The sequence below is a fragment of the Melanostigma gelatinosum genome, assembly GCF_949748355.1.
Source record: "Melanostigma gelatinosum genome assembly, chromosome: 11".
Taxonomy (NCBI): Eukaryota; Metazoa; Chordata; class Actinopteri; order Perciformes; family Zoarcidae; genus Melanostigma; species Melanostigma gelatinosum.
The window spans coordinates 20,765,068-20,777,657 of record NC_136644.1 but is presented as its reverse complement, the minus strand read 5'-3'; the positions used below and the strand labels follow the sequence as shown (position 1 = coordinate 20,777,657).

Sequence of the window (12,590 nt, the reverse complement as noted above, 5' to 3'; positions counted from 1 at the left end):
GATGAGAGTGAAAGTAGGGAAAGAAAGCAAATGCTTAAACAAATGACTTGTTTGAAGAAAGACGAAACTGATGCAAACACACTGAGTAACTCTGTTTTTTCTCACACTCTCTATCCGAGCCTCACAGGAGCGAGCGGTCCCCTCCTGGACACGTGTTACCGACCTTCCCCACAGAATGGCGTTCTACAACCACCACCACCACCACAACGAGCACCTCCTCCACCACCTCCTCCGCCATACCCTGATGCACCACTGGCTAGCAGACCAGCAACCCGGCTCCTCACTCAACAGCAAGAACAGGCTCGCCTGGCGAACGAGGAGCTCCGACAGGCTCCAGCCTCGCCTCACCACAACCCGTTTGTCTCTCCTCAGACGGCTGCAACATCGACACCTGCCACCTCACCATGGTCCTACGCAGACCCTCGTAACTGGCAGGGTGCAGCTGGCGCTGTCGCCAACTGGCTCCGCACTGACACACCCCCACCAGCTTTCAACCTCAACACATCTGAAACCTTCCAGGGGCCCATGATTCAAGTTCCAGGACCAGCTGATGGTGTTCCGGGTCTTGTGTTCAGACCCTGGACGCAAGGTGACATCATGCAAGCTTCACTTCACCTACCAAGCATCCAGAATGGCGCAGCTTTCGCAAAAGAGTTCCTGATATTCTGCAAAGAATTTATGCCTACTGGCCCAGAGGTTCACCGCCTGTTAGTCAAACATGTCGGCCCCACGGACTTCAGCAAAATCAGAGCCACAGTAACAGGTGCTGGCCATGACTCTCGTATGGTAATACCTCCCTGGGGAGATGCAGGGAACATGGCCTACGTCACTTTCATCACGGCCGTATGCGGGGCTATAGTGACAGCTTTCCCATCAAAGGTTAACATGGCATTGATTAATAACACGAAACAAGATAAAACTGAAGATGTGACATCATATCACCAAAGACTCATGTCCGCATTCCAAACACACAGCGGTATTGAAGAACCAGTTGACAAAACAACAATGTCAGTGTGGGAGACACATCTCAAGAATGCTTTCATGAACGGGCTGCTACCAGACATCAGAACAGCCACCGAACGCTCCGTGATTGGCCTGGAGGATGCAAGACTTGATGAGGTAATAAAACACGCACGGCACAATTGCAAAATGTATAATGACACTCAGGCCAGGCAAGAGAAACGCGGTAAACAAGTGGGTGAACAAGCTCAGCTTGCGATGCTTCAAGCTGTCCAACAGATGACACTAGGAGTTGATGGAGGCCAAAACCAACCCACCCACCCACGTAACAGCTATGGGAGGGGCCAGCTGAGGGGACGCGGAAGAGGAATGCAACGTGGTAGGGGCCAAAGACGCTTCCAAGACAACCGAAATGAAGGAGTTTCGCAGGTGCAGCCCAACGAGTGTTATTGCTGCGGTGAGAAAGGACATTGGTTCAGAGACTGTCCACATCGTCATGCACACAACGGATCACGACAGCCACGTGGACAGCAGCGCGGAGAGGACGGAGGGGGTGACTTTTATCAACAATTTGGCACATCTGACTGACGCGATGTGGGGAGGCGAGGCGATGCACGTGGACAGGAGGCAGCTGTCTCCCTCTCGGCTCCGGAACAGATAAGAACACACACACTGACTCAGAACGCACAAACAACGCGCACATTTGCTGCAACGCACACACGCTTCCTCGCACGCACACTGCAGAACAACAATCCATTCTTCTTAGTGTCATTTCACACTTAGAGCAACAGCAAGTGAATGCATCTACATCACAACCACACGCTTATTCAATGTTTTCATCAGAGTCATACAAAAATATGCCAACTACAAAGGTTATTGTGCAAGGGAAAGAATTAACATTTTTAGTAGATTCTGGAGCTACACACTCTGTGATTCAACAGAGATATTTTCCTCATCAGAAGATGAGTGGGCGTTTTGTATATTCACAGGGCGCATCCGGTATAACTGTTACTGAAAACTTTACTGTACCTATGACGAGTGTACACTCTGACCAGACTGACCACGATCCTGACATTAAAGTGAAACATTCGTTTCTCCTTTCAAGCCTCTGTCCAATTAACTTGATGGGCAGAGACTTAATGTGCGCTTATGGGATAGGACTGACGTCATCCTCTGATGGCCTTAAAGTGCTGAGGCAAAGAGTCGTACACCAAATGTTACAGACTCCCTCTGAGTCACTTTTTTGCTATCAATGGTGGCTCCCTGTTGACGACGCACAACGACTTTGTCACACAGTAGACGCACGGGTCTCACCACATGCTGACCGCATGAACTACAAACATCTACACTGCACCTCACACATTTCTGAAGGACAAGATGATTGCTATGAAGACAATTTTTTTGAAGGCATTAATGATGTAATCGCCTGTTCCACACTGTTTTGGTCTACTTATAAATCTGCTGTATCTGTTTCTCTGTCTCCGTCACAGAAAGAACTGTTTGATGTTCCAGATTCAGCTCCTCATATCTCGCTGTCAAAAGGACGCGAGGATAACTGGAGAGATTTGGGTCCATTCGTCGCTCAATGCGAGGCGCTGACCGACTGGGAAAAGACATGTGATCCACTCATTCTGCGATCACAGTCTACCGGCTTCCACAGAACGTTTTGTGTGCTCTTAACACCTGCCTGCAGATCAGTCTATGTGTTTCAGGAGCTTAACAATGAAATTCAAACGTTTTTAACTAAACCTGCATCTATTCCTCCCGCCCTTACTTCTGTTCCACAGACACTCTGGGCGGTGAACAAGTACGACGTTGGCCTGATTCACAACTGTCAGCCTGTCGTTATCACTCCGCGCTCTGATTTTCGGCCCCACAAGCATCAGTACCCTCTGCGCCAAGAGGCCATTGACGGTATTACACCTGTGTTTGAGTCACTCCTGAAAGCAGGTGTGATTATTCCATGTCCAGACTCTCCAGTCAGGACACCGATATTTCCTGTTAAAAAGATCAGAGATGCAGGTAAGCCTACTGAATGGCGTTTCGTGCAAGACCTGAAAGCAGTAAATGCTGCAGTTCATGCACGTGCACCGAATGTGCCTAATCCTTACACTATTCTAGCTCAGATTCCTCCTGCAGCTAAATGGTTTTCTGTTGTTGACCTGTCAAATGCTTTTTTCAGTGTCCCAGTGGACAAGGACAGTCAATATTGGTTTGCCTTCAATTTTAACGGTAAACCATACACCTTCACACGGCTGTGTCAAGGCTACACCGAATCTCCAACCATCTACAACGATGCACTCAGAGAAAGCTTAGAAAGTCTAACTCTCTCACCAGGCTCTGCACTCCTGCAGTATGTAGACGACTGCCTTATCGCAGCTCCAACTCAGGCACAGTGTCAGAGAGACACAATAAAACTGCTAAAACATTTAGCACAAGAGGGCCACAAGGCCAGCCTATCTAAATTACAGTTTGTAACGCAAAATGTACATTTCTTAGGTCATGACATTTCAGGGGAAGGGAAAACCCTCTCTCCAAAAAGAATAGCTTCAATCGTGTCAATACCGAAACCTAACACCAAAAAACAGTTGATGTCCTTTTTAGGTATGTGTTCATACTGTCGGTCGTTTATACCTAACTACTCACAGATGGAGAAACCATTATCAAGTTTGATTCACGGTAAAAATCTTACAGCACATGGCAAAATAATTTGGACTGAAGAAGGTCATTCAGCCTTCACACAAATGAAATGTGCTCTGCAAATTCCTCCAACTCTAGGACTGCCAGATCCGAACAAACCGTTCACTCAGACTGTAGATGAAAGACAGGGCTGCATGACCTCTGTGTTGTTACAATCACACGGTGACAAATTAAGACCAGTTGCGTATTTCTCCGCAAAACTTGATCCAGTCGCAGCTGGTTTGCCACAATGTTTGCGTGCAGTGGCCGCGGCTGAAAAGGCACTCGCGGCCTCACGTGACATAGTAGGATACGCTCCATTAACTCTGCTCGTTCCTCATTCGGTGTCTTTGATTCTCCTCGAACAGAAATCGTCTCACCTCTCTGCAGCGCGATATTTGCGTTATCACACATGTCTTTTAGACATGCCAAACGTAACGGTCAAACGCTGTACTAATCTTAACCCTGCATCATTACTCCCCATTCCTGGTGACGGAGAGGAGCACAACTGTTTAGCTGAGCTCCAAGCTCGGTGCACTCCTCGTCCTGACTTGATGGACACTCCGCTGCACAACAGCGACATGGTAATGTATGTTGATGGATCTGCCTCCCGCGATCACACTGGTACTAATCTTGTGGGTTTTGCTGTTGTTTCGGACTCAGAAGTGCTGTGTTCAGGTTCTCTGCCATGTCATTTCTCAGCCCAGGCAGCTGAGCTCATCGCGCTCACTGAAGCATGCAAACTGGCTGAAGGTAAAACTGTTACAGTTCACACTGACTCTCGTTATGCATTCGGAGTAATTCACGATTTTGGGAGTCTGTGGAAACACAGAAAGTTCCTTAAGTCTGATGGGAAACCTGTTTTGCATCACACTCTCATTGCTGAACTGTTAGAAGCCATTTTGTTGCCAACAGCAATTGCTGTTTGCAAATGTGCTGCTCATACAGGGCACACTGACGTCATTTCAATAGGGAATGCACGCGCAGACGCTGCGGCAAAAGCGGCTGCTCGACTTCCTGTCCCCACTTCCTCTGCTCTCCTGTCCTCATCTGTCTCAGCTCCCTCTTCTCTTATAGCGATGCAGACGTTGTCCACTCCGGAAGAGCGTAGGGTGTGGGCAGCATCGGGTTGCACACACACTGATGGATTGTGGTCAGGGCCTGATGCTAAACCATGTCTGCCTAAGCATTATTTCAGCCATTATGCTAAGTTGACACATGGGTTAGACCATGTATCAAAAGGGGGAATGTTGAGTGCATTGAATGAGACATGGTTCACAAAGGGATTCACAGCATGTGCACAAAAATTCTGTTCTGCATGTGTAACCTGCTCTACCCACAATGTAGGCAGGCCTGTGACAGTGTCCAGCCAGGCTGCACATCCGCCTCCGACACGCCCTTTTGAGCACATTATGATGGATTTTGTTGAGCTCTCTCCATCGGAAGGTAAGAAACACTGTCTTGTGATGGTAGACATGTGGTCAAAGTGGGTTGAAGTTTTTCCATCAAGTAAACAGACTGCTGCGACAGTCGCGAAAGCTTTGATTTCTGAAATCATTCCTCGTTGGGGCATTCCTACTACAATATCAAGTGACAATGGTTCTCATTTTGTAAACCAGGCCATTACAGAATTAAGCGCATACTTGGGTATCGACTTAAGAACACACTGTGCTTACCATCCAGCCAGTGGTGGCGCTGTGGAACGAGAAAATGGTACACTTAAGACCAAGTTAGCAAAATGTTGTGCTGACACAGGTCTGTCTTGGACAAAAGCTCTGCCTCTAGTTCTGATGTACATGCGAATGAGAAAGTGTTTCATTTCGACGTGTCCTCTTCTCCCTAAACCTTGTGTGTCTGTCCTGCCTGCGGCTTGGTCCCAAGCCTTATCTCTGTGCTACAGCCTCGCTTTAGGCTATAAATATCTCTCACCCTGCTGCTGCTGCTGCTGCTGCCTCTCTATCCGTCTGCGATGCGCTGATCTACCTGAGCGCAGACTCCCTCCAGAGTCAAGGCCGATAAAAACACTGAAACATCCGGTCTCAATTTTCAAATTAATGACTTTTTTTGTAGTTTTAAGACAGTTTCAAAGACAACTAATTGAAGATAATATCAGACAAAACTCTATTTAGCCTGAGAGAAATTGTTGGAAAGTATTAAAGAGTGTAAGAACAGCCTATAAGTGTCCAATATAAATAAATAAAAAATAAAACATTGTGACAGAAATAGACAACATATATGACCCTTAAATGTGAAATAGCCCAGTTCAATTGTTAAAACTAATATTATTACTATGTTATTTCTTCCTGCTTCTGTCACAACGACATTTAATTCCAGCAGCAGTGAAACACACAATCTGCTCTGTTCATCATGAATGACTGACTGAGGGGGAAATGTATATCATGAAAAAATGCAGAAATTTTTCAAAACATTTTAAAATAAAAATGGTTGAAATTAAATAAGTTATGTTGTTGTAAAAAATAAGGAAGAAATAACAATTTAACAATTACTTTTAAATAAACAGTCTTATTCACTCTTCCATGATCTTGTCTTATGTCTATTAACTTAGGTTAGGTTTGGTCCTCAGTGCATAAAAGTGCCTCACTTCCTGTTTGGTAGCTGCTGCTGCTGGCTGACTTGACGCAGCAGTAGGGGTGTGTCCACAGTGCAGCAGAGAGGAGATGAAGGGAACCTAGTATCACCCACCTCCTCCATCAACCCACACTTCGTCTACAAAAGAGTCTGCGGAGAAGATGCAGATCTGTGATGTTAATCTCAGAAATGTCTGAGCCTAAGCAGTCACTGAGTCCTGTGTAGAAATGTGTCAACATATATTTTTAAAGGGAGACACGACAGGTGAATGTGGAAAAAATAGAAATACAAATAACTAAGATATATCAACATGAAACTACCCCAGTTCATTACTTACACAAAGGCAATTGTTTTTTGAATTACTTAAATCGAGGCATTATCTTATCAAATATGTGCTAATTTGCATACATTTCCGGAACGGTAATCTGATAAAGACAAATGATTGTTTCATGTTGTTGACATATAAGAGTCAAAGGTTTTAACAGAGATAATTTGGGATATCTTTTTCTATCACTCCATAAATCAAAACGTATTGTCAGAAAACAAAATGAATGTCTTCAGGAATACAATGTTCTATAAATCAGGCTGTGGATGATTTATGAACAAACACCTCTGTTAAACCTTTTGAATATAAATAGGAATGAAACTGGAAAGTTTGGTGTGTGTTAGTGTTACTGAGGTGGACATTTCTGGCTCAAAGTCTGAGAAAAAACACATTTTTGAAAGATGTAAAACTCCAAACATTTTGCAAGACACTACAGGTGAATAGGGTAAAAACATGTACTAATAGATACCACCATGAAACTTCCCCAGTAGATTACTCAAATTAAGACAATCATTTTTTCTTGTATTACAAGTTTTCTGAAATGTAATGTAGCAAAATAGCCCAAAATCTCCAAACGTGGCACGTTTATCGTGATCTAAAGAGCACAAAGTGTCTTCTTTGTATCAAATTCAAACACAATCAACCTCCTGTTCAAAGTAGTTAATATATTTATGATAAAAACAGAAAACCAAAACATATTCAAGGATTGTTTTTGTAAAAGTCAAGACAGCATTTATTTATTTGTACAGTTTTAAACAAAACAGGCTTGAACAACCTGGAAGTGCCCCATGAGTCAACCCCTTTCCATCAAAATGTTTACATGCATCAAACATGCCTGACTTGAGCCCAGACAGTTCCGACTGCACAGCAGCTGTAACAACACGTTACTTTCTGACTCGGTTCAACTCAAGAGGAAGCACCAAAGTGCTCAGACATTCAGAGGTATACGGTGCATTTCACAAGAAAGTCATGTGGTGCAAACTTCTTTTTTCCATCCAATGACCAAGCAAAGTGACAAATCAAAATGAGGATGTTGATGGTTTTTAATCAGCCAGCAGCTGTTGACAGACGCAGACAAAAACTACTAAGGCACAGAAGACACACTGAAGTCACACTGTGTGTGTGTGTGTGTGGAAAACCAGCTCTGTTTGTGTGTCTGTCCAAGTCGCTGCCTCTATCCTGCTCCTGACAGAACAGGCCAGTGTAAGAACAGAGGCACAGAGGGCTTTACTGCTCCTTCTTGTCTCCCTGTTGCTGCATGTACTTGTTGTACTGGTTGTCCGTCTTCAGCAGCTTGTCCCACCAGGTGAAGGTGGAGGAGTAGTTACCGACGAAGTTCATGTGGTGGAAGTCGTGGAAACGTGTGCCGCCGTAGAACGGGATGAGGTGGAGCGGGTTCAGAGGGATCTCGTAACCACTGAAGACAAAGAAAAAAGAAAGTCTGTCATTCAAAGAAAACCACCAGTGTACGTTCTGTCTCGGGTATTAGGAGTCAACATTTTCGTTTAAAATCATCCTTCCAACAAGATAAATGCTTTTCAGATGAGGCACACGAAATGATCCAAAAATGATGTTTCTCTAGTGGTGGTACTGAAGATATGATGCATTTCTTTTGGTTCGGTCTTTGTGTTGCTGCCTTGTGGTTGGATATCAAGAGATGACTAATTGTTGACGAAATGTTTTTATTGCAATAACAAATAAAATATTTAGTTATTTTTCTAAAAGCAAGTTGCAAAGTAATTTAAGAAAATATATAAATTAGGAAAATGCATAGGCCAGAGTGAAAATATACATCTAATTGTATTAGATATTTTAAATTGAATTTATTTGAAATAAATTAAATTTGGCAGTTTTTTTTATTTTGACTTGAAATGAAATTATAGCAAATAAATGTTAAGCTAAAACAGTAATAAAAGCACAGAGAGACATGACCAAAGAAAAACTAACTGGGAAAAGGCTAAATAAAAAGTATAAAACAATGAGTTTGACATTGTGAATTTGTGTTGTTTATGCCTTCGGTCTGGTGTCTTCTGAGACATTTCTGCATATAAGTCAAATGTAGGCATAAATTTAGCTCAAGAATAATAGCAACATGTAATTGAATTGGAGTTCTGTGTGACCTGATAATACGATAGTAACATCTGGTGCCCTCTGTGGCCATCTAGTGGTCGACCTCATTATTACTGACAGAGTTATCGATGATAATCAGTGATGCAACTGCTGCTGTTTCTCCAATACACTCAAATAAATATGCTTTCGTAAACATTCTAACAAAGGTCTCCTGCAGAGAGGGCAGCAGAAGACAAAATTACACAGAAAATGCGTCCAACCTGTGGACATCGATGGTCTCCAGCAGGCGGAAGGACACCCAGGCCCACAGGAAGAAGACGTGGTTACAGAAGAGCATGATGCCGATGAAGAAACCAGCTCCCAGGATGAGAGTCTCAGCAGGATGAGCGTATTCTGCCTGCATGCCGAATGGAGCCTGCAGGACAGCGGAGACACTGTGATGAGAACGTTTGTGTGTGCCTCGTCACTTTTCCATGTGTGAGAGCTACAGCATCATTCATAAGTAAATCTTCCGTAAAGAGTTTTGTGTTTGTGTTTATTCATCTTATCACTTGTGTGTGTTTTACTCACGGTGAACTCATGGTGGACTTTGTGGATGTATTTGTAGATCCTGCGGTGATGCAGCAGGCGATGGAGGAAGTAGTGCCAGGTGTCTTCAACAACGGCACAGCCGAAGCACTGAGCAAGGACGTACGGCCTGGAGGAGAAGACGAGAGGAGGCAGGACAAGCTCACCGAGTTATCTCAAATAACAGATTTGACTGATGGATTCCACTCAAGGTCCTCAGACGAGTGGCAGCAAATGTAACAAAAAGCCATTTCAGGAAAACAATCTTCATCGTCCCACAAAGTATTCTGTATGGGCAAGAAAAATAAAAAAGTTAAATTGTCTACTTTTCTTTGGTGGAAAGATCAAATCAAAAATGTTCTTTTGTTTCTTGTTCATGTAAAGTAGATTCACATGCATGTATTTTTTATTATGAAGCAGATTGATGATGGCATCATGGGGAACATGTGTAGTGTAACTCGTAATAGACTTTTTAGGACATATTCTGAAATGATTATTGCAGGAGAGCTCTGTGTCATTAAATGCACGGCTATGTAGAGCTTCACTTTCTACCATCATTATAGTTAGAAAAACACGCATGAATTTAACATTTAACTTACTACCATGCATCGTCTATGGGACGGCAGACAATGTGCTTGATTCATCTTGACAAGGACTTATTGCATGGGTTGAATTATTTCATGCTCTCAAAAATGTTAAATTGAAAGTTCAAAAAAAGAATACAAAACACACTATCGGGTTTGTGCAAAATTAAAATGGCATTATTCAAAATGGAAAAATGTATTTAAAATGACCAACACGGGTCTTCATCAGGGTCATAGTCAGCAGTAGCGTTTATTGTGTTACACTAATCTGTAGAGTGGGAGGGTGGATCTCTATCAATGTGCAAGACTATTGGTCCAAAGGTAGGAAGTGATGCATCATCAAATAAAGAAAAATAGAAAAAATAATACTAAATATGTAATCATTTCAAAATAATTTGAATTTTCAGAAACCCTACAGTGTGCCTTGGATAATTTTTTTAAAGAAGAGACCTTATACCTTCTTGAGACCAAAAAATAATTTACCCTTGTGATAAGCCTTTCACAAGATTGATTAATTGCTGAGTCTCTGAAGCGTCCACACCCTGTTGACATTTGCAAATGGGCTTGTGGAGCAGTTGTTCAAGTATCTAGGGTGGTTTGAATATGACACGTTCAGGTGTGATTAATTCTACTTCAACTGACCAGCGTGGAATGGAGTCCCAGTCATAAGGGATGTTGAAGAATTCAGTGAAGTAGTAAGTCCCACAGATCAACGGCAGCTGGATACAGAAATGGTTGAATAGCAGCATCTTGAAACATGTCCACTGTTTCTCCCAGGTCTCTGGCTTGTCCTACATACACACACACACACACACACACACACACACACACACACACACACACACACACACACACACATAGAAGGTCTGTTAACAGGAATGTCATCTTAGATCCTGAAAAAAAAATCTTAACAACCAAAGCAACCTGTTGGATCTTGTATTTCTGCATGAAGGGCATGAACTGGAAGAGGAAACCAGGAAGGCAGAACAGGAAGTAGATGAACTCGTGGACGATGAGCGACCCCCAGGTGGCAATCTGGAACTTGGTGTAGTTGTCCAGCATGTAGCCCCATGCGTGTTTCATGGAGGGCTGGAAGGGGTTTTCTGGCAAAGCTGCATCCAAGTACTCCGCCGCCAGGTAAGCAGAGCTCAAGATGTCTGCCGTGCCGTTCACCTCCATGATGGACAACGCAGGGTGAGTGCAGGAGTGGAGAAAAAGACTGAAAGACAGGAACACTACGTTACATGTACAACTCTCAGACGGGACGTATATAATTATAATAAATACAGCAGAGGAACCATAAAAGAAAAACAAGAAATAATGAAAAATGTCAAAGGAACATAACTGCCATAATATGACTGAATTTAAAAGCATTACTATAAAACAATGAACTTTTACACTCCAATCCAACTCCCTTTGATGCACAATTTACAATGTTTGCTAATTATAAATTCACCAAAAGATCAGGAGCTTTATTTTGCTGTACTTTTTAGTTGTTACCACATTAAAAAATAATTTAGATTCATTATATAGATAATGATACTTCTAAAACACAAATATAAACAAACACTACAGAATTTATAGAAATCCATCGATACAGTTTCTTGTAATATAATTTAAAATGTGTACCAATCAGAATTACACCAAAAATGAAGACGATATGGCATGCTATACATAGTAGGCCATGTAATAATTCCTTCCACATCTCAACTCCTCTGGTCCTTATACAGTTGTAAAAAGTACAAAAAGCAAACTGCATTTAGTTTACTGGCTCGTTGGATAGTTTAATCTATAATCATGCATCACATTGTATGAAAAGACAATAGGTTACGCACGTACAATGTGAATGCAAATTAACTAGTAACAATAGTTGTATAAATGTATCAATGAAAAAGTAGAAATGTAGGAGAGTAGAAGTAAAAGTTATTTGACATGTAAATACTTCAGGAATAAGTACAAGAACCATAAAAGTATATGAGTAAATGTAATCCTTCACCACTGTAGAAAATAAAGGTATTACTCCATAGAAATACACACAACTAAAGAAATGCTGTGTTATTGTATTGCTTTAAACCAAAAATAATGGTGATACACTACTATGCCATAACAATAAATTCGGCACAGCATTCAGTCAGCACAACTGTGTGTTTCAGATTACAAAACAGGCCGACATGTTGTTCTTTAGATGTCACAACATCTGCCTCAATTCTTTACTCAAATACATAAACAACAGATGTACTTTAGCAATCGCTGCTAATAAACATGTAAAAAAGATCTCATTTGCAACGAACAACGACGGTTCTCTCACCTTTCAGCCGAACGTCCCGTCTACCTGCACAGAAGCGGCTGGCCGGGTGAAGTACAGTCACATCGAACAATCTGATTGGCCGAAAGGAGAGGAGACTGACGTCGAGGGGGCAAGCAGCTTCGCTGATTGGTCCGCGGGATGGAGCGATGATCGTGAGACTGAATGTTTCCAGAGCCACAGCCAATCAGAGGCGAGCTCGGCTTTTCATAACCTCTGCCGTGTTGACGGAAGAGGTGGGATGGTCCGGAGAACTTTGAGTCATACATGAATGTCTTCCGTCTTAAACTTACATTAATAGATATTATGACTCCAATGTCAACTTTGGTAATGTGGTGGAGACTTTTAGACAAATACACTGTGGTATGAAATTTAAGACATATCATTATATTCAATCTAAGCACCACTGAAGTTTTTCTTTTTTTTTTAAATAAAATGGTATTTCCTGTTCATACTGTTTTTTCCTGAAGTGTATATACATTTAATCACACAACGTACATTGTTGTTGTAT

At 42.4% G+C, this 12,590-nt stretch overlaps 1 protein-coding gene and 1 long non-coding RNA gene across 2 annotated transcripts; one reads left to right on the top strand and one right to left on the bottom strand.

Moving 5' to 3' along the window:
- Positions 1-1,337: 1,337 nt before the first annotated feature.
- Positions 1,338-12,137, bottom strand: LOC306784681 (methylsterol monooxygenase 1-like). The gene is made up of 6 exons (XM_079278765.1): positions 12,083-12,137; positions 10,699-10,993; positions 10,417-10,565; positions 9,194-9,320; positions 8,884-9,038; positions 1,338-7,970 (listed from the first exon to the last, which is right to left on the bottom strand). Exons 2-6 carry the CDS (start codon positions 10,951-10,953, stop codon positions 7,781-7,783), a joined length of 876 nt encoding a protein of 291 aa, XP_079134891.1. The 5' UTR covers positions 10,954-10,993; positions 12,083-12,137; the 3' UTR covers positions 1,338-7,780.
- Positions 7,829-9,751, top strand: LOC306784682. Its single transcript, XR_013772375.1, has 3 exons — positions 7,829-8,019; positions 8,830-9,125; positions 9,231-9,751. It is a non-coding gene; the product is annotated as an uncharacterized lncRNA (long non-coding RNA).
- Positions 12,138-12,590: the final 453 nt, after the last annotated feature.

Bases quoted from the DNA above. Each gene is read 5' to 3' on its own strand.
- LOC306784681 (XM_079278765.1), bottom strand. From the start codon at position 10,953: ATGGAGGTGAACGGCACGGCAGACATCTTGAGCTCTGCTTACCTGGCG. The intron at 10,566-10,698 runs GTTGCTTTGGTT...GTGTGTATGTAG, and splicing joins AGAAATACAAGATCCAACAG to GACAAGCCAGAGACCTGGGA. The intron at 7,971-8,883 runs GTTGGACGCATT...CTTTGTCTTCAG, and splicing joins GAGACCATCGATGTCCACAG to TGGTTACGAGATCCCTCTGA.